The sequence below is a fragment of the Sinocyclocheilus rhinocerous genome, unplaced genomic scaffold (assembly GCF_001515625.1).
Source record: "Sinocyclocheilus rhinocerous isolate Xijiao unplaced genomic scaffold, SAMN03320098_v1.1 scaffold430, whole genome shotgun sequence".
Classification (NCBI taxonomy): Eukaryota; Metazoa; Chordata; class Actinopteri; order Cypriniformes; family Cyprinidae; genus Sinocyclocheilus; species Sinocyclocheilus rhinocerous.
In genome coordinates this window covers 474,354-496,687 of record NW_015668442.1, presented here as the reverse complement: position 1 = coordinate 496,687, position 22,334 = coordinate 474,354, and the positions used below count along the sequence as shown (strand labels likewise).

The 22,334-nt window shown below is 36.7% G+C and overlaps 3 protein-coding genes across 12 annotated transcripts in view; 2 read left to right on the top strand and 1 right to left on the bottom strand.

Annotated features, from left to right (window-relative positions):
- The window catches only part of LOC107734037 (MAP7 domain-containing protein 1-like), a 50,129-nt gene extending 49,179 nt beyond the window's left edge, over positions 1–950 (top strand). For all 5 annotated transcript variants that reach the window (XM_016545895.1, XM_016545896.1, XM_016545894.1 and 2 more), the window contains one exon: positions 382–950. In XM_016545895.1, the coding sequence (XP_016401381.1) occupies positions 382–392 (11 nt within the window). In that variant the 3' untranslated portion in view covers positions 393–950. The remainder of the gene's footprint in view (positions 1–381) is intronic.
- Positions 951–2,864: 1,914 nt separating this feature from the next.
- Positions 2,865–16,758, top strand: LOC107734038 (thyroid hormone receptor-associated protein 3-like). 6 transcript variants are annotated; one of them, XM_016545900.1, is made up of 10 exons: positions 2,865–2,956; positions 10,486–10,618; positions 11,503–12,270; positions 12,722–13,282; positions 13,378–13,553; positions 13,750–13,861; positions 13,989–14,064; positions 14,211–14,327; positions 15,162–15,313; positions 16,243–16,758. In XM_016545900.1, the coding sequence occupies exons 2-10, from the start codon at positions 10,503–10,505 to the stop codon at positions 16,574–16,576; spliced, it is 2,412 nt and encodes an 803-aa protein (XP_016401386.1). In that variant the 5' UTR covers positions 2,865–2,956; positions 10,486–10,502; the 3' UTR covers positions 16,577–16,758. The 6 variants fall into 6 exon arrangements, with proteins under 6 accessions (XP_016401386.1, XP_016401387.1, XP_016401385.1 ...); XM_016545901.1 differs by lacking the exon at positions 2,865–2,956 and adding an exon at positions 4,366–4,434; XM_016545899.1 differs by lacking the exon at positions 2,865–2,956 and adding an exon at positions 7,338–7,618.
- Positions 16,759–17,748: 990 nt separating this feature from the next.
- LOC107734025 (protein eva-1 homolog B-like) overlaps positions 17,749–22,334 on the bottom strand; it is an 8,738-nt gene continuing 4,152 nt past the window's right edge. Inside the window, exons 2-3 of the mRNA XM_016545880.1 lie at positions 20,978–21,103; positions 17,749–18,595 (exon numbers count right to left, since the gene is read on the bottom strand). Of these exons, the coding sequence (XP_016401366.1) occupies positions 18,171–18,595; positions 20,978–21,044 (492 nt within the window). The 5' untranslated portion in view covers positions 21,045–21,103 and the 3' untranslated portion in view covers positions 17,749–18,170. The remainder of the gene's footprint in view (positions 18,596–20,977; positions 21,104–22,334) is intronic.

The window sequence follows — 22,334 nt, the reverse complement described above, 5'->3', positions numbered from 1 at the left end:
TACATTTTATTCCCTTAAGCATGCAGATATCTTGATACTGGTATTATGAAAAATACAGTATTTTTATGAAAGCATTGTCCATATAAAATTGAAATTTACTGCTGTTGCAGTTTTATCAGTAATGTACTGATGAGCAATTATAAGGATTAGTTCACCTAAAAATGACAATTGTCATCATTCTCAGTTGATCCAAAGCAACCAGGCTTTCTTCACCTGAACATAAAAATGCATTTCTTTATCTTTGAAGCCATATGCTAGTTTTTTGCAGTAACATTTTGTTATTTTGTCATTTCTGGGAGCTTGACAGTGTCAGTTACTTCTATTTCAGTAACTGACTTTAAAGGCTGAATCAAATTTATTTCGGTCTTGTTCTCCCTGCAGAGGTCCTGTGAGAGAGCAGAGCCTTCTGTCAGAGAAGAGAAGAGAAGCCTTACGCTACCACTGCTTCCACCTCGACGTGTGCCAAACCGACAAACAGACTGCTTTAACTATAGAAACACAGCAAGACAGAAACTGCCGATTTCTGTGGAAGCACTTTTGAGGAAGCGAAAGAAGTGGAGGAGAACCTTAAAAAGACACTTATATACCTAAAAAAGACGTTTGCAAAAAGTCTCTGTCTATTTCACTGTGTGTCATGGCGCAAAATTGTTGAATTTCTTTAAAAAGTCACCTGCCGATTATGTGGTGCACCTTAAAAGAGTCACTATATGATGAATTTTAGAAAAATACAACTTGGAAATACACAATGTTTGGCTATCATTAGGATATTAATTATTATTGTTATTGTTGTTGTTATGATGTATTGTTACCGTTCTTTTAAGTAGAAAAACGTGTGTCTTGAATTATTGCGTTATTTAACATGTGGAGCATCAGAAGGGGGCGATATTCTGTATGTTAATGTATATTTGCCTGATTATGACAGACCTGTGGAATAAATCTTTATGAAAGGGGCTGTGTGTCAGTTCACGTTTTGTCCGCTTCTGAGAACCCCAGAAATGTGCAAAGGGCTTGACACACCAACTTTTAAGTGAAAGACATCCTTACACAGTAGCCATACTTACAGTATATCATCTCTGTGCAGTGAATAATTTCAGCCAGCAGAGAGCAGCGCTGAATCTAAACTCAAGCCTTCCAGCCATGTTTGCTGAACAATATCTTATCTCCTGTGCAATAACTATCGCACATTTGCATTCATCTCATCCTTTTCCTATGCGTATTGTATTTATGAAGTTCACAAACTAGTTCCATATCCTCTCGATCTCTTTGAAAGTCTGTGCATGCATGGACACCCAGTTCTAGTCATTCAAAGAGATGTTAAAGGAATAGTTAACCGAAAATGCAAAAAGCTGTGTTTTAGTAAGAAACAAATCCACCATTAAGTAACGGTATCAACCGTTACTACCGGCTAAAATATGAGTCCTCGATCCATGATATAGCTTTCTTTAGTGAAAAAGCCATCTCCTCTGAATCAGGAGAGAAATATGCACAGATCAAATTTATAAGTGAACAGTCCAAAACTGTTCTAAACAAATATGTTGATGGATTTTGATGTGAGAGGAAAAACCTGGAATGGACCTTTTGTTCTGGAATAAGCATTGTTATGGATTATGGAGTCATATTTTTAAAGTTAAAATGCCTTATTGATGGATTTGTTTATTACAAACATGCAGCTTTTTTTCTTCACAACATGGACTGGAGTCTTGTGGATTATTGTGATGTTTTTATTAGCTGTTTGGACTCCCATTCTGACGGCACCCATTCACTACACACACAGGATCCATTGGTGAGCAAGTAATATAATGCTACATTTCTCCAAATCTGTTCTGATGAAGAATTCATCCAGGATGACACGAGGTGTGTAACTTTTCTGCATTTTTTTTTATTTTTAGGTGCAAATATGAAGAAAACATAGTGACATATGCTCTTATCATATTATCTACAGAAAACAAAAGAAACTGCTCCAGCTGTTTTAACTCTGGCGGCGTCCACCTGAAGTTTCACAATCACAACACACACTGACGTGTTCTTGCCCCTGATAGTCTGAGGCTCATCTCAGGCACTGTATTTTTAGATGGATGATAACAGATACAAAGTGAGTTATGAGTAAGTTAGACGCTGCCAGCTGGGATTTAATTCATTTGGCATGACAGGAACGAATAGGATCTTAATGAGTGACAGAGCATGCCGCCTGTGTCTACAAAAACTGGTTTCAGGTTTGCATTTGATTTGAATAACCCCAAGGAAATAAAATGCATTGCTCCAAGGTTGCTCAGGAGAGATCAGGAGACTTTAGAAGTCATGCTTCAACTTTGTTGTTGTAGATGTTTCTCCTGCAATTATTGGGGAAATAAACACTTACACAAATAGTGCTTTGCTCTTGAATTTTTGAGTTCATACTGAAATCTCTGAATTTTTGATAGAAGACTTTGGTATCTTGTCAAATTTGAGCATAGTGAAAAAATCTAATTTATGGCACCTGAAATCAAATAAGTTTAAGGTGAAGTACCAAAATGACTCAAACTAAAGTTGAAATCAACTAAAATTAAAGTTAAATAAAAAAGAAACTAATGAAAACTATAATAAGCACAACAAAATAAACTAAAATGAAAACTGAAAATATACAAATAAAAGGCAATTCAAAACATTAATATGCTAAATATATACATGGTACTAAAATAACACTGGTTTTAATATAATCTCACAACACAATTTTGCATGGCAAAGTCTGAATTGGCCAAGATGGCTGACAGAGCTCTGGATCCAAAGTGCGTATTTGTCTCTAACCTTTGACCTTTAAATGCCTGTTCAATAGTATGCTGTGTCATGAACCCTTGGTGCACAGGACGGACAATATAAAGCCTCACCGGACAGTTTCTCATGAGTCATTGCAAGGTGTGAAGACAACTGAGAATGTACTGGTTGTTTGTTGTGGGGCTGTTTTGGTAGCTGTAGATAAGTGAGTATGTGTGGATAAATGTGTGTGTGCTGCATTTATTTGCAACCTCTCTATTTAAATGTGGTCTTGCAGCATGTTTCCATCAGCCACATATTTGCTTCACACTGTGTTGCTTTGTTTAATGGCTTTATATACCTGCTTGCAGCTGCACCGTAAAATATTATTTCCAGAAACGAGCGATACAGTATATATAACGTTTCCAAAGCAGCTCTTTCTTTGGGTTTTAGGATGTTTAGAGCTTCTAGAATACATCGAGACTCTGTCTGCATTCTTTTGGCTGGTTACTATTGTGGATTGTATTTTTATGACGTCTTAGATAGTAATAATGTTATCCAAGCATGAGAGAACTTACTGGACAAAACTTTGGAGTATAGAACAATGAAACATTATTGAAAACTTTACTAAAAAAACAGCAAATTCTTTCATTTGTTATTCATAACAAAAAAGAGATTGTACATATTTTATATATGTAATACATATAATATAGACTATATTTTATATAATTTAATTTAAGGATCTTTACAACTTTAAGAAAGGATTCACTGACCTTTTTCACATTTGCACTTAATGTTTACACAGTGTGTTCATTAAAGACAACATTTATTTTGTTGAATGTTTGACGTAGTTGAAGGTCGATCAGATTTAATGACCAGATTTGTTCCCTGCAACTGTATGCAGTTTTTCCATCAGTATAAGTGTTATTTTAATATTTAGTTTTCATTTGAACTTTAGTTTAAGTTTTAGAAATGTTGTTATATGTTTTTGTGATTTTATATTTTTGGTTTTAATATTCTGGTTTAGCAATCATTTGCTTTTATTTCAGTCTTTAGCACATTTAGTACTTAAACTTATTTTATTTCTATTTATTTCATCTTTTTTCAATAACTGGATACATTTTAATAGTTTATTTAACAATACTGTTCTACATAGACAACATATTTATGCTAATTCCTCTGATTGTGAGGTACATGGTTGAATAAGAGCATGGTGACAGCGATAAGTTTTAGTAATATTGTTATGGACAAACCAATTATAAACACTTTACATGGTTGCTGTATTAGGATTATGTCAAAGTCAATGTCAAAGCTTATTTATATAGCACCATTTATACAGCAACAGCTGACAAATGTGCTTTACAATGCATGTAAAGCATTGCTAAAGAAAAACAGATAGAAGGCATGCATAAAATGTTAGCAATATTTTACAACATGTAGTGAACATTAAAAACCAGTAAAAAGAAATGAGTTTTCAGTAATGACTGGTAGGGATAGAGCAGATCTATTCTGAAGTGGCAGAAGTTGTCTTCATACAGCCAGCTAAATGCATCTGCACATAAGCTAAAAGTATCATTCATTTAGCCAAGACATGACTTAGCATGTAGCTCTGTCACTCAAATACAGGAAGTTCTTTGTTCATTGCTGATAGGCTGAATTTACTTTTGCTTTCTCTTGTATTCTCTCTACTACTGAACGCCAGAGGTAAGGCTTCTCTTTTTTCTGTATTTATCATATCACGCCTGTGAAAGTTTCAGAATTGGTTTGAGAGTAATTTAATGTGATCAGTTTTGAGGTGGAACTACTTTTGCACACTTGTGGCATCACGATCGCTGCAAAGGCCTAGAAATGGACAAAGTTAACACCCTGCTGTACTCAAACCTTCAGTGTCAAACATGCCACTTTCATCGGTATCGAGACCAAATGCATGCAAAACAAAAACCAGAAAAGAGAATATGGCTTTAAGATATGTACAGCTACTGAGCAAAGCGCGGGGAGAAAGAAACAGCACACCCTTGATTTTAGGATGGAAAAATAGTTCTTAACTTAACAGAAAACCACAAGACGAAGAAGGCAGAACATTGTTATTCTATTGAAATTAACCCATGGACTCACTCTAAATTTGGTTGTGGTGCACATATAGATATTTACTTGTGGTTTTCAATGTATGTAAACCGTTTGCTAATGTGACAGACAGGATCGCAAGAGCTGTGCTGTGCAGCGATCTTTCATTCCGCTTGAAGTGTGCAATTTCGAATATGATACATGCTGATAATATTACGGAACTTTTAAATATTTGTATGATTTAGTTAGTTTTGATGTGTTTGCGATATATGGGTGATTCTATAATTGGAGATACATTTGGCATTTCATAAAGTTAAGAGAAAAAAACGTCACTAACAGAAATTCTTTCCAGTTTCTTATTGAAAACATATTCAATTTTAATAATTCAGTGCTTGCCAAACACAAGTTACTCCCTTTTTGTACTTTTGATAAAAAAAACAGATATCTTTATGGTATTGTTTGTCAACTCTGTTACGGACAAATTAGGCAATGTGTAGAAATAACAATAAATCATAAAAGGAAAAATCCTTCTTGTAATATTAGAAAAACAGTCCAACAGATAATATTTCACCTATGCATACCTTAAAAATAAAAAAAATACCTATGTCTTCACAGAATTGTCCACTTGGAGCAAATATTTTTCATATGAAAATGTATTGTATACAATATCCAGTACAAAAAAGAGAAATGTTGTTCAAATATAATAAGGGTGCATCATATCTCAACAATTGTATAGTTTTTTTTGTGTGAAAATAGTTCATAAACAGAGTTGACCCTTTAAGTAACAGAATTGTAAAGTAACAGAATTGACAGAATTATCCGGTAGACTGTCAATTCTGTTACACTATTGTCAGCATTGTTATTCTACCTTGGTAGCAGAGTTTGACGGTAACAGAATTGACAATTTTATTTTATTTTTGCCAAAAACTCCACTTGCTACCGTAAATGCAAAGAGCACATGGCACTAATGAAATCATGATTAAAATACATATAAATAACCCAATTTGTGATCAGTAATAAATTTTGTTTTCCTTTTGATATTGTGGTAACAGTGTTGAAGTTCTTCAAAATAACTGTTGGTATAAGACATTTTTAGATTAAAATATTTTCTCAGAGAGAGCACACAGACTTTTCAGTGCTTCAGATCTTATCAGTGAGGGGAGGTATCATCATTTCCTGTATCTTACATACACTCTCAAAACAACCCAACCGCTGGGTCAAAACAACCCAATAGCTGGGTTTGTCCCCTTTTAACCCAGCGCTGGGTTATATTTAACCCAGGAGATAGATTGCTGGCAACAGCCATTTTAGGATAGTTCAGATTTACACTCTAAAAAATGCTGGGTTAAATACAACCCAGTGCTGGGTAAAATAGGGACAAACCCAGCAACTGGGTTGTTTTGACCCAGCGGTTGGGTGAAATGTTTAACCCAACCTTCTGGGTAATAACCCAACCACTGGGTCAAAACAACCCAATTGCTGGGTTTGTCCCTATTTTACCCAGCACTGGGTTGTATTTAACCCAGCATTTTTTAGAGTGTAGAATCACACATATATATATATATATATATATATACATATATATATTAAAAAATATATGATTGATGATTTAGTTGTTATGTACACATTGCAGATCTGCACCAGAAACTTTCTCTGGCCTTGTTGCAGATGACTATTTTTGTGACAGCAGCTGCCAGCTGTCCTAATACCACCCAGACAAGAATGTTTATCTCTACATTTTTTTTATAGGATTACCTTATTGGAAGTCATTGTCAATGGCATATAATGTAACACCATGTGCACCAAGACTATAGTAAGAATAACCTTAGTTGTGTTTCTCAATTATTACTTATTTCTTCACAAATGTGAGAAAGTGAGATTAGCACGTAACTACTTCCTGGAACAACAGACTCAGGAAACACGTGTTGCGGAATAAGTAATAATTTATGTGTGTGTGTGTGTATGATCACATACATTTGCTAAAAAAAACAGCTATTTTAAGAACACTTAAAAGGCCAGTAAGTCCTGACTCACAGAAACACTCATCTGTAACAATAGTATTTTTGCAGATATCTGAGAGAGAGATTGGCTCATGCAGGCTGACTCCCTGTAGTGTTTCCTCTCTGTGAAATAGTGCCTGGTGTTTGGCAGATTTCTCTGAACTGGCCCTGTGGCCTGTGATTACAGCTGTCACTCTGAGAAGCTTTCAACAGGTGTTTGAAATGGAGTCTGTTTTACCATGTGTTGATGCTGCAGCAGAGCTCAGAGAAACAAAAATGGCCATATATTATATTAACATGCAGCTATTTTTTTTATTAATAAAAATAGACAGAGAAAATAGTATTTGTATGCAAATGTGAGTAACTCTAAAGGGACTGAGGAATGGGTAAACAGTGTATTTATAAGGCCTATAAAAACCTTCAAATGTCAAGTTTGAAGTCAACATTCATAGTTTTTATTTATTTATATTCAAGAAAAGAAAAAGAGAACAGTTATCAAAGCAAACAGAGGAAGAATAGCAGAAAGAGGCGTGTATAACCGTCTGTGTGCGCGCGCATGTGTTGATCAGGAAGCTCTGGGTCTGAGCTGCTTCGAAGCATCTTGCGTTTCCTGAGGAGACCAAATGGCCACTTTTCAGTTTCATTACTTAGAAACCATACATAACTGAACTCGTATAGGTTCTATGTGCGAAATAGATCAGTATATTTAAAATCAGACGTATATTGATCAGTATTTGGCGTATAATACAGGTTATTCTTCCGTCGCGTGCGCGCAGCGCTTCAGCCAGTGAGCTCGCTTTAATCACATCAGACTAGCCCCTCATGTGAGTCTATTTTTTTTTTACACATTTTAACACTATAACGCTATTTTCTGTTGATATTTCTCCTAAAAATGCTGTTCCGTGTTATTTTGTTGCCATTGATTCTGCTTTTGTGCGTTTTAAGTCGTTTGAAATGAGCTAATGGGGCTAGCGTTAGCATAATGGCTAACAGCAGCGATTGAATTGCGTTTTTGATAACATTCTGTATTTTGGTAGCATAATGGGGCGACTTAATTTGTCCTTTGGTTGCTTTACTTGTAAATGCCGATATAATTGTTCAGCTAGTTTTGTATATGTTATTCTGAACACGTTGATGTTGATAAATATTATTTGTTATTATTAAAAATCCTTAATTGTAATTTTAAAACAATCCTAAATGTGTATGATCGTAGATGGTCGTATCAAATTGAAGTTATAATTGTAATGTGACTGAATTTTCCTGAACTCGTTCTTTATTTCCACCCTTAACATGGAAGAAGTGAAAACGAAAGTGTTTTTGAATGCGTCTCATAAAATGGCTGTTTCTTGGCTTTTGCATTGAGATTTTACCATCTGAACAGAGTTGAAGAATAGAACTGTTTTCCATAATGTCTCAATCTAGTGAGCTGCCTATCTAGACAGCAAAACAATGCCTAGTCAGCAGTTTGAGCCTGTAGGCAGGTTTGCTGCCTACCTAGACAGCATTTTTGGGTGTCTCAATGTCTCTAAACCCAGTAAAATGGCTATTGAACTATCCATCTAGTATCTTTGGAGTCTAAAATGCTGTCTAGATAGACAGCTGACTAGGTTTTGAGACACAGCCAGCGAGTGTCCTCTGTCCTGATGATTTGATCAATGCAAATGTTTTTTTTTTCTCCATAGTATTTCCTGAATAGATTAGAAACTAGCTGCACTGGTTGGGCTGGACTGTCTCTTACCCCAAAGGACTTGGTGAAAATTGCTTGGCAGTTGTTCCTGTTCCTGATTTGACTGTCAAATCCGACTTTTTCATGCTATATGACACACCCTGATCTCTATCCTACAGAATAATGCTGCATATCAATTAACCTAGGCGTCTCATGTTACTAGATAAATGCAACAGTCTGGAAAAGCAGTGCTTGGAGATTTTTAACCTCTCATAGAGTTATAGTTAACCAGCCAGTGTAAGCCATTGTGAGCTAGGCCTATATATTCTTTTGGTCAGAAATGAAAACAAGAGTCTGTTGTATATATTGCAAATAGAGTGGCTAAATGCGTCATTCTTTTATTGCAAATTACTTATGCAAAATTTGCACAATATTATAAGGAAGTGTGTTTGTTTTGCATGTTTAAGAATCTGAAACCGTTTCACCCTCTGCTTTCTGGCTCATCGGGTCAGTTTGGTTCTCATTTTTGTGGTTATCTGCTGCATACTTTCAGAGTTGTTTTCTGTTAATGTTTGATTTATCTGGTCCACAAGGTACACAGAATTATTCCATAGTGGGTCAAGGTAAAACAAACAAACAAAAAAAACTTTTCTGTTAATGTTTGATTTATCTGGTCCACAAGGTACACAGAATTCTTCCATGGTGGGTCAAGGTAAAACAAACACAAAAAAAAAACCACTTACCATAAATTTTTATCAGGTAGGAAAGCAAGTATGTTTGAAGACAAAGAATGTATTGGAATTGCATCAGTTACCGTAAACAGGAATTGTTTCAGGTGACCATGATCAATACTGCTGTAGATTACTGGAGGGATAACAGTAATCATTGTGAGCTAGGCCTATAAATAGTAGATACTATGTTAAAATACTTTTAAAAAAGTAGATTAAGCTCAAAACAAAGACGTAAACAAAAAAAAAATGCAATAATTTAGATAATAGATTGATACAGTGTCATTACGGTCCTATTTTTTTCTTAAATTTTAAAAGAACAGGACAGATTCTCATAAAAATAAATATTAACATAACCTGTAGGATTTAATTAAATATGGTCAGTTTTATTTTTTTAATTACCTTTTATTGTATTGTGTAAGAAATGTTTTACACCACTGCAAAGTCACATTGAGGCTGCTTATTTTGACCACAAGTTTAACAAGGTAGGGGGAAAAAATCCCAAAAAGTACAAAAATAATCCATTTTGGGGGGAAGTTGTTATACACAGTGTGAGCAATATCAATAAGTTTTAGTCCAGTGTGATAACAGTAACTAGCATTTACAGGAAAAAGAAAATCTTCTCCGGGTCAAACTGGAACACAAAATGAGGGTTAATACATTTTATTGATTACAGCCTTAATAAATATAATGGCATAAATAACAACAGTTGTATTTACAGTTATTTCATTGTTGAAATATTCAGTTAGTCAAAAAAAGCAGTAACAAAACAGCAATTCAGAGTCACTCAGTTCTGCATATCAGTTGTTGGTCACTTAAAGGGTTAGTTCACCCAAAAATGAATATTTTATCATCATTCACCCTCACCCTCATGTTCCAACCCTGCATGAATTAATTTCTTCTGTTGAACACAAAAGAAGATATTTTGAAAAATGTTGGTAACCAAACAGTTGCTGGTAGCCATTGACTTCCATAATAAAAAAATTTTTAAACCATGCAATGGAAGTCAAAATATATTTTGTTGTGTTCAACAGAAGAAAGAAATTCATGCAGATTTGGAGGGTGAGTAAATGATGACGTAAAAATAAGCATAAAAATAATAAGTATTGGTAAATCTCTGTTTTGCGTATGACAAACAGGTAAATCACATGCTGTTTAGCTGGCCTGTTGTTTTTTTGGTCTGGTTTAATGTCATAAAGGTTTAATTGTGTTTATTTATTTTTAGGGGACTTTTCTCCACATTTCTACACTACTGTATGAGTGTGACAGCTTTGTGTTTATGTGATTTCCCTTTCAGATACTGTGAATATAAAGATGTCCAAGCCCCCAAATTCTGCTTCTCGGTCCCGATCCAGGTCTAGATCGCGGTCCTACACACGATCTCACTCCAGGAGTCGCTCCCGCTCAAGGTCCAGAAAGCGTCGCTACAGGTAGACACATACAACAGATTACAGCCAATTCCTTTGCAACAAACTGTTAGTTAGAAATAGCATTTTAAAATGTGAAATCTGGTTATTTTAAACTGCTATAATGTCAGAGCTCAGTTTAAAAACAGCTGCTTCTGAGCGCTTTATCGTACCCTTGACCCAGAGTGAATGAATATTCAAATAGCACTAAAATAAGATACCATAGTTTCCTGAAGGTTGCTCCTCCTCTAAGCCTTTCTCTTTTTTCTGACAGACCACCCCTTATTGTGTTTTTTTTTTTTAAATTTTTTTTATACTTGTCCTGTGTGCGTTAGTCTAAGAACGGTTTCATTTTGTTTGTCGTGACTACCTCTTTCCACTACATGTGGCTTAGCATGTCGATATGCTTGTCAGTAAATTTTGTTCTTAACCTGTTTTCCAATGAAAAAGCACAAACGGTAAGACATTTTCTTGTTAGCAAATGTGTGGTTTAGTCTGGTAAATTTGGACCATGGCGCCTGTAGTTAAGCTCTAAACATGTCTAACTTTATGCATCGCCAGATTTAGGTAATGGATTTAAGTTGCAGTTACTTTTAAATGAAATTTCCATATATGTAATTTCAGAAGATCGTGATGAAGGCATACATTTAGGCGGCATAATCTTTTAGTCAGTGGTAAAGGGCTTGTAAGAGTAGCATCCGTTGCAAAAATTTACAGGAAGTGATTTAACACTTTGTCAAGGAAAGAAGTTGCTCATTACAAAAACAGTGCCATTTGTGTGAATATTGATTCTGTAGCGCCATCAAGTGTTCATGAATCATAACTGCATTCTTTCTCTCTTTCTCTCTCTCTGATCTTCCTGTATTCCTCTTTCTGTACTTTGATTTTCCATCCTTCATGTCCTTTAGCTCTAGATCAAGATCCCGTTCACACAGCAGGGAGAGGAACTATCCTTCCAGAGATTTCCAGAACAATCGTGGGTATAACCGTGGTTTCCGTGGCTACCGGAGACCCTTTCAGTACCGGGGCAGAGGGCGTGGCTACTTCCCACGAGGTAACTATCATAGAGGTGGCAGCAACTATGGTTACCGTTCCAACAACTGGCACGGCCATAGAGACCACCAGCAGCAGCAGCAGCAGCAGCAGTACGACCACTCGTACAGCCCTAGGAGGGGGCGCTCACGTTCCCACACGCCACGGAAAAGATCAGCAAGCCGAAGCCGCTCGCGCCATTCCGATAGATCATCCTCTGTGCATTCCAGACGTTCCAGCTCTTCCTCCCGTTCCTCATCCCCACGTCGACGCAACTCTACCGTTGGACGACTCCATTCTAAAGATCGCAAAGAAAGGGGTTCACCAAGTGAAAGCAAAGGAACCAGCAAGGAATCATCCAAGCCTACAGGAAGCACCCCAGAGGAACCCAGTAGCAAGTGGGAAGGCTTAACTAACTACGATGCCAGCCCCAAACGCAAAGCTGCATCTTCTGGTGGTCTGTCAGAGATCAAAGTGTCCATTTCCGGAGGTGCTGGCAATGGTGGTCCACTGTGGCGAAGCATCGGCCCTGCCAGTAAAAGTCCACTGGCAAAGACGTCAAGCTCAACTGACTTCGGGTCCTTCTCAAAGGAAGACTTGAAGACCGAAGACAAATCAGCCTCCATTTCGTCTGCTTTCAAAAAGTATGTTTTTGCTTTCGGTTTTGGATGTTTTCCCTCTTTCTTTTGTCCTCCAGGCAGTTTTTAATCAATCATCATTCTCTCAAATGTGTTTAGTCCTTATACAGCAACAAAGATCCTTGGAAGAATAGAGCTTATAATGGAAACCAATTTCAAACTCAAATGTCACAAATGGGCATTTACCTGTGCTATGAGGTTGTTTGCAATCCCATAATTTAGGAGATAAAGTTTTAATGATGTAAGTATGGAAAAAAAAATCATCCTGGTTAGTCGTGTCTGCATTGCTGAAAAGTTGAGCCATAAGTTTTCGCATGTATTAACTGTTGTTTGTTGTAAGTAACCTTTCTTATCATGCTGTTAAAGGTTATGCTGGTTTGAAATTGTAAACATTTTTCTAAAACAATCTGCTTTTTGATGTACAAAAACCTGATTAATTTGTGATCGTTCACCTCAGGTTTTTGGCAGAAAAGAAAAAGCCCTTATCAGACAGGGATAATGGCAGGGGTGAGACTTTAAGCTTGGGCGACGCAGACAGCGAGAAGAGCGGCAGCAAGTTGAGAGCGGTTTTCAACGCATCTGATTCTGGCTATGATGGCTCAAAGACTGACAAAGGACTTCCATTTCTGGATGCAGAAGAAGAGGAGTATCGCCAGGAAATGAAAGACAGGAAGACAGAGGAAGAATCCAAGTATAAGGACAAACCTCTTGTCACAATGCGGGACTTAACCGAAGAGCGTTTTGGGAAATGGGATGAAGATGTTGAAGAGGAACTGGATGAGGAACTTTATCGCAGTCGGAAGCATGCGTCTAGAAAAGAAGAGAAGGCCTCCAAGAAGAAAGAAAAGAAGAAGAGCAGGATCAGTCCATCCTCTCCATCGCCATCCAGAGTATCAGAGAATAGAGGCAGGCCACTGTTTCCAGCTGGAAGAGAGGCCACACCCCCAGCTAAATCCTCAGCGAAGAAAGACCCGCAGTTTAATTTCAGTATAAAGGCATTCACTGATGATGGAGAAAGGTATGAATTTGAAGTCACATTTACTGCTCTGTTTTTAAAAAAACAATTATATGACATTTGGGTATGTGTTTATGACTCTCACTGCTTTTCTTCAGCTCATCAGGTGCATTAGCTAAAGAAAGACGTTTGTCACGGGATCTTGTGCACCCTGGTAAAAAAGATCATGAGGGGTTTCACTCGATCTTCCAGCATATTCAGTCTGCTCAGCTTCGCAGAAGCCCTTCAGAGTTATTTGCTCAACATATAGTCACTATAGTACATCATATTAAAGGTAATTCCAGACTAAGCTGGTGGTTATGTGTAATCCTTCATTTTAATTTTGCACTTTGTGCTTTGAGGTGCCTCAGGGTGCAAACCTAGGACCTTTCTCTTTTTTGTGAAATTCAAAAAATTTGGCTTCATATGTAAAAATATTTAAAATGGTGGCATGCAAGAAATGACTTTTTTTCCCTACCTTCTGAATGTAGCTCAACATTTCCAATCATCTGGGTTGACTCTGAGTGAGCGATTTGGAATATACCAAAGAAAAGCTGCAGAGATGGAAAAGATGAAGCCGAGGAAGAGTCCTGAGATCCACAGGTAGGTGCATTTGTATTCTGGTCCGCATTCCACTCATGTATCACTGAACGCTTTGTGGATTATGGTTTTAGATGCCTTGTTCCTCTCTTAATATATATATTTTTTTTTTTTGCATGTTTTTCCACAGGCGAATCGATGTGTCTCCCAGTGCTTTTAAGAAGCACTCTCACCTGTTTGAGGATTTCGAAGAGAGCGGCTACAAGGTGACAGAGCGTTTTCAAATCTGAAATTCCTGCCCAAATGTGTACCAGCTGAAACAGCAGAAATGTGCTATGAGGTGTATAATGCTAATGCACAAGAACCCCAATCTCAGTCTTGTATTATTGAGCGTTACGCTCTCACCCTCCAGCATTTGTCGTATGATAAATCGTGGGTACATACTTGCCCAAACAAAATGGCTAATGAAAAGGAAGTGACAATTGATCCTGTGTCCAAGCCTTTCACTGGACCGCTAACCAATGCAATAGTAAGTATATCTCCTCAAAAATGTATCTATAAAACAAAAAAGTGAGGCTCAGTACTAATCAGCATTGGGAAAGCATGGAGCATGCTGCTTTCTCATGAAATCTGTGCAGTTTTTGTTTTGTATTTTTGTCATGAAGTTCCGCGTGTTTATAGACGTCCGTCACGTTTTCAGTGGGTGTCCAATATATCATGTTCTATCACATTACTTTCTAAATTTGCACACATATTTCATTGGTTTCATTAAAACTTGGACAACATCAGCCAAGACTGTACAGTCATAGAGGGTGACTAAATAAAATGAGGATTGAATTTGGGTTATTCCTAAAGATGGCCAATAGATAGTTTTTCAGCTGTATTTCAGTGTGAGGCAAATATTCTCAGCCTCTTCTTCTTGTGCCTAGGTTAACCCTGAATTAATCATATATTCATATTAAATAATGTTAAAGGGTTAGTTCACACAAAAATGAAATCTGTCCTTTTTTTTTTTTTTTTGCAAATGACAGATGTTTATCAGACATCTCCCACATGGTGCTTTTGTGCAATGAAAGTAGTCAACCTTCCCTTTCATTGTTCGAAAAACAGATTCCTAAAAAGAGATTCTGCTAAGCCTCATCTTTTATAAAAAAAAAAAAAAAAAAGTAAGTTATTTGGGTTTGTAACAACCACATGGAGAGTAAATTAGTTAAATTTCATTTTTGGATGAACTGTCCTTTTAAGCTTTAAATTTATTTGAAATCACATGCTAGTTCAAGCTGAAATTGAGGAATTCTTGTTGTTTACACTAATGATTCAAGAAAATATGTTCATTGTTTTGGACATTATTGTGTCTTTACAGGATCATGGTAAAAAGCATGAGGGCGATTCATTGGACCTTCGCTTGGCTATTGAGCGCCGTAAAAAGCGAGAGGGGGGGAAGAGTTCAGCTGGCTCACGCACACCCAGCCATGAACTCTCCCCTGACAGATCCTCCAAAAACAAGAAATCAAAGTATGTTCGACTCTTTGATTCTTAATAATGAATAATGTTTGAGTAGTAATTATTTTTGAGCTTGGGTGTTCAGTGTTTGGGAGGAAGCACTGTATTATTTTTTTTTTGACTTTATATTTTAAATGTATAATTTAAGTTCCTGTAATTCTATTGATTCTAATGTTCTAATTCTAATTTAGCCAAATATACAGACTCTATTGAAATTTTGTAGACAATTTCAGTGTTGTGTACTGTTAATTTATTTAAACTTTGTACAAATGCAGGTCGGTTTTTCTTAATTTGAAGCTCATTATTCAAAACCAAACGGACCACAGTGTAATTTTCATCTTGCCATTTTGGCATACTGAATTGTGATTTGTAGTTTTATCACATTTATTTGCATATGTTTTAAAGGGGTCATATGATGCTTTTTTAAAGATCATTACGAGCCGTTTTAGGGGGGTGTGGCAGAGTCTTAACTTTGATAAAGAATATCTCTTTGGTTTTGAGACTTTAGTCTTTGCAACTTCAGGGACCTTATCTATTCAGGAACAGCTTGTAACACTCCAAAGAGAAAGGAAAACTTGAAATCGCATCATATGACCCCTTTAAATTGCAATTTGGTTTTTTTTTGTTTGTGCAAATATGGTGTTACATTGTGTGTTTTTTCTCATACAGCTCCCACAGATGGCAAAGTGGCTCTGATGTAGAATTTAATTTACACAAAAGCACAGCCTAACACCTTAACCTAACTTTACCACTTATTTTTTCCTTCAAGAAATGCAAATCTAATTATATATCCTCATATTTAAGACGGTGTATTATCACAATTCTTGTAATCACAAATTCACAAACCAGAAGATATTCATTTCAAAACAGGCATTAACTGCAGACTCATTATTTTCCAGTCACCGATCAGAGGATTTTTAACTTTCTCATTTATTCTAAAGGAAAAGTAAAAAGAAGCGAGAACGCTCTCCCTCCTCCTCTTCTTCCTCCTCCTCCTCTCCCTCCCCTCGTCAGTACAGAGTGAAAGAGTACCATCCGGAGGAGCACATGGAGGGAGGAGGGGGTTTTAACAAGGCCCGTCTGGGGTCAAGGGAGTATCCGGGACCCATGGATCGCGGCCCCCGGGACTATGAGGGCCACATGGACAGGGGTTATGAGAGGGGCAGAGGAGGATACGACCGAGGAGGATATGACAGAGGTCATGGGGGTTACGATCGGGGATTTGTAAGTATCTTGCCGTTCTCTGTGACATTGATAGAACTTGTTGATCATTGATGAGTTTCATTTGATCATTGAGAGACCTCAGTTGATTCTGAAGCTGCCTACACAACATTTCAGTGTAGGCTTATTTATTTTAGCTTAGTAATGTACTAAATGCTAAGCCAAAATTTACAAGCATACAAAGAAATCTAGGTATGCAGCTCATTGGGGTTTAGGGCCCTATGAAATCCATTTCTTTTCCCACAAATTCTGTTTTAATGGTTTAAGTTTTAATCAAAAAGCATGTCTTACCAATTTAATTCATAAAACATTTGATTTATTTAAGTTATTTAATCTTTTTTTTAAATTCTAGCAATAATAATAATGCCCTATGGTTTTTTTTTCTCTCTGAATTTTTCATTCTTCTGGATTCGTTTCATGATTAAATACAAATTTATCAAAATGGTGGAAATTAAATAAATGCAAACAACTTCAACAATTAAATTTTTTTTTTAATGCAATCAAATGAAAATTTGGTTTACTGTTCAGGTTTATTGTGTAAATTAAAACATAGACAACAGTTGTGTTATTTACTTTTTACAACAGAACTATAACAATGTCACAAAGGGCAATGATTTGGAATCACTTTTTGATTTGGAATCAAAATGAATCCCCTGCTAATAAAACAATAAAAACATTGATAGCCAATCAGATCAGAATCCACACTTTATTTATTTTTAACGCGGTTATCACTCTGATTGAACACTGACTTACAATAAGTGGCTTCTGTTTCTTTCTCGCGCTCCTACGAAACGTCTTTTATTCTGAGAGTAGTTATGTCTGCGAGCGGGTACGAAATTCCGCGAAAGGGCGGACTGCTTTACGGCAGGAACAAATGCACGCACGGGTCCACAGTAATTACGACAGTGTATTCCACTTAAGTGTATATAGTAAAGGGGACTCCAAATTCGTAAAAAATACGCAAAACTACACATTTGTTTTAAAGCTGCAGGCGACATAACTGCACCGTGCGCATATTAAAAAAACAAACAAACAAAAAAACAAAACCAACGTTACCGTGCGTTTGGTTCGGCCGCTATGATAGTTATCGTTATAGTGTGAACGGGCCATTGGGACGTCTTCATGACATGAATGCTACTTTCTCATTTATAGTGAATGCGTGTCAGAAAAAATCTTTGGTTTTATTTTTATTTAAAAATACATACAATATATATACACAAACATTAAGTGCTAAAATGTGTTTATATATAAAAAAATGCAAAAGAGAAAAAATGGATCCATCAAAACTTGATCATTTAGAAGACAAGCAAGGGCTTGTGAAAACGACTTCAAAACAGAATTATGGGGATTAAATGTAGGCCCTCTCTTAAAAATAAAGCTTCTTTATTGGCATCAGTGGTTCAGTGAAAAACCTTTAACATTCATGTTCTTCACACTAAGCAAAAATTAATCTCTGAAAGTGTTCTTTGGGAAATACAAAATGGTTCTTTGATGGCATTGATGTAAAAACCTCCCTTTGGAAGCCATATTTTTAAGAGTGTACTCAATCCGTCCCATTTTAAAGGAACTTTACACCCAAGTCTGTTGCACAGGTCCTGTGGCATTCCATATCTGCATGAAACAACTGCGTCCAGCACACGAAACACTACTAGTGATAATGAACTCGTCCGAGTGTTCCTGTGCCGGTGACGAGTATATCTGGCTGTCCGTTCCTCCAGATCTCCCTGACGATCCGTTCTCTCTCCTCCAGTCTCCTGGCTCTCTCCAGCTCCTCCGCTGAAGCAAACACGTTCACACTCTTAATGGTTCCATTTAACTGGGTCTGATCACTCAAGGGACTCACGGAGACCACTGGGACTTCTAGGTCCTCGTCATCTCCTTTCTCACTTTGGTCCTCTTCCTTGTCTTCCTCCTCCTCGCTGGACTCTTTCAGCCGTCTCTTGTCTGGTGAGGAGGGTGTTTTTGTTTTTGAACGCAGTCGGCAGGCGATGCCCAATATGAGGAGGACAAGGGCCAGCAGAAGACCTGAACACACACCCAACATGAAGTACAGCGCAAAGCTCTCCATGTTCTCTGTGTTCAAAGAGAAGGAAAATTGTCAAGAACATGTCTAAGTCATATTTCATCCCGGAATCAAAAAAAAAATTTATATATAGATTTAACATTACATATCAATGTAGTTGGATTCTAAATTATAAATCAATTGAAATTTTAAAGTCTATTTGAATTGGGATACTGAATTGAACTATTCTATGCACTGTGTTCTGTTGCATACTGCACATTTTGGAAAATCCAGGAATTCCGTGCATGCAGTATTCAAAATCTGCATCGTGTACAAATCAAAAGTTTGGATGCACATGAATTTATGTTTCTTATTATCTTGAAAATCTCTTGATCCAATCCTATGCTTAAGTATTACATTTCTTTAATGACAACTCTCTGAAGAGTTTAGCATGATAATGGATATGACCATGTTAATGTATTTGGCCTTGGTGGAATAGATCTTCTATGCTGCTGCTGTTGCTTATTGTAGTTGTAGATTATTGCTGCTGCTGGAAAGCAAATACAGGAATTTGCTCCTGCCAATACATACACTGATATGGTGCTGTGAGCATTTAAGACAAACTGCTGCTGCACAAATAGTATATAAAATAACCCGTAGCAGATCTGTACAGGTACATTTTAAGTTTCAGTGTGCCCAATCTTGCTCCTGCAAAGCTGAGCTCCAACCTGCTGAAACACACAAACCTGTAAATTTCTAGTAATCCTGAAGACCATGATTAGTGGGTTCAGATGTGTGTGATTAAGGTTACAGCTAAACACTCCGCAGGAAGGAGGCCCTCCAGAAGCAGGATTGGACACTTGGTTTACAGTGACAGAAGAAAAGCAGTGAGTAAAGTGCATTTGATATTCTTTCCTGTAATAATTTACATAATAGGTCATACGTTTTTCCTGTTCATTTTCACATTTGTAAAGAACATCCATTTTATGACGCCAAGTATAGAATTTGAAGCCAAAATAAACTCAAGTAAATGGTATTTTTTAATAGTAAAGGGTTAAAACATTATAGCGCATTAAAAAGCATAAATGTTTTCTGTGCCTCCTATTATTTCTTATCTAATGTGAATTTGAACTGCAAATTTGATTATTTTTGTTGGACACCTACTGTTCTAGGTGGATTAACTTGATAATAACGATAAAGAAAGTTCTATAACAAAAATACATAGGCCTATTATATAGAAGTTTACAACAGAACTATAACAATGTCACAAAGGGCAGTAAAGTGCATTTGATATTCTTTCCTGTAATAATTTACATAATAGGTAATACGTTTTTCCTGTTCATTTTCACATTTGTAAAGAACATCCATTTTATGACGCCAAGTATAGAATTTGAAGCCAAAATAAACTCAAGTAAATGGTATTTTTTAATAGTAAAGGGTTAAACCCGTAGCAGATCTGTACAGGTGGAGCTGGGGAGGTGGAGGGTTTCAGAGTAACTCAGAAAGCACGCTTTGAAATGCTCTAGTGGATGCCAAGCAGAGATTTAAATGTAAAGCAGCAAGCTCATTGGCTGCATATGCAACATGAACCAATCAGCTTGTGCCAAGTAGTTTAATGCTGTGAATATCATCGGTTTTCATTAACAACCTATCAGCATGCGCCATCTGCTTCATGACAGAACTCGGCATTTGTAGATAGTAAATTTATTATAGCTATACACTACCATTCAAAAGCTCAGAGTTAGAAAGACCTTTTATGCTCACCAAGGCTTTGATAAAAAATTAGGAAAAACAGTAATATTGTGTATTATTATTTTAATTTAACATATCTGTTCTAATGATCCTACACAGATCATTCTATTATGCTGATTTCTAGTAATTTTAGTTTTAATTTTGAGTACACTCTTAAAAATGCTGGCTTAAATATAACCCAGCGCTGGGTTAAAAAGGGACAGAAGAAAATATCAAAATCTACACTCTAAAAAATGCTGGCTTAAATATAACTCAGCGCTGGGTTAAAAAGGGACAAACCCAGCTATTGGGTTGTTTTGACCCAGCTATTGGGTTGTTTTGACCCAGCGGTTGGGTTCAAAACAACCCAATAGCTGGGTTTGTCCCTTTTTAACCCAGCGCTGAGTTATATTTAAGCCAGCATTTTTTAGAGTGTAGATTTTGATATTTTCTTCCTAGACTGACTTGACACTGAAGAAAAATTTTAAACCCCAAAGAAAAAGAGAAACGTCTTTAGGAACATTTAATCCATTTCTCATGAAGTCAGACGTGTGAAGCCAAATCAAACAGAACACTCAAGTCCATGGAATGGGTTGTTATTTTCTTCTTGGGGTTAGAAGTGTGACGGGGCCCAAATCTATAGAAGTGTTTAGCCAGCTGCCTTTCACCGCTTGATATCTTAAGCTGCACAGTAATGAGTGGTTAGTGTTGAATGCTCTTACCTGTTATATGGGCATAAGTAGCCATGCTGTTACTCAGCAGCTCCATGTCTTTCCGTATGGGGTTCATATTGGCTTTATCGGGCAGACTGATTTTCCTTTCTTCTCTACTTTATTTCACCTTGACCCCTGTGGTAGAACAAAATACATATAGTTCAGAAACAGCAGACATACGGTTAAGACAAACCCCAAAACAAGCTCGTGTCGCTCTTCAGTTGCTAGGGTGTTATGATTCGTTGCTGATTTTAGGTAGCCTATCATTCATGTTTGTAGCACAAACAGTGTTGAGTTGCATGCAAAGTTTAATACTTAGTGTTAGGGCTTTTGAAAAACCAACAGTGATGCTTGTTTCAGCTTTGCAAGGACAGCTAAAACAACATGCCCTGCTATTCATAATTAGACAAATAGGCCCTAACTTGTTTATTTTGGATCCTGAGGCTGAAATTGCGCTAATTGTGCCATTAAGCAGCATTATATGCTCCCAGACAGACTTTCCCATTTTTCCCACAGGATCTTAGATTCTGTGAGGACGTTCACATGCTGTTCGGGGTCTGCGTGGGACTCTTCCCTGGGAAACTGGGAAGGATCCAGCTTGTGTTACTCTTTCCGAGATTGAAAAGAGGAGGGGGAGAATTAAAGCTGAACATCTGGATTTCCCAAGCCGGAGCGAGAATCTCCTCCGGCCCAAGCGAGGAAACGATAAAAGCATCAGGCTATAAATGCGGTGACTCCCCGTGTGCGTCCACACCATAAAAGCAGCAGAAGCTGAGACCATGCCGGGATCACGGAAGAGGTGCCATGTTATTGTCTTCCTGTTTGTTTCCTCTTGGGGCCTGTAATTACAGCAAATCTACACCATCAAGGCCCAAAGTCTCAGCTGCCCCGATCCCTATCTGCCACGCTCTTGGCAGGACTAGGGCACACATTTAAGTACACTAGAGTGAAGCACATTATGTTGACTGTATAAAGTGAAATCTCATTTGTTGTTTTTTCTCTCTTTGCTTCAGAAATCAGAAAAAGACAGAAATATGATCATGTATTAAAATTTTCTCAATTATTTATACAAAACCAAATTAGAATCATTATCATCAAATTTTTTCAATTATATTTTTAATTATTAAAAATTTTTTTTATATAAATTGTATTGAATATACTACTACTACTACTACTACTAATAATAATAATTATTATTATTAAATGTAATATACAGTATTTAATAATAATAATAGTGGTGGTGATGATGATAATTATATTATAATTATATAATAATAATAATAATAATAAAATTATTATTGTTTATTATAATAATTATAATTTATTAATGTAATGATATAAAATTATAATTTTATAAAATAATTTT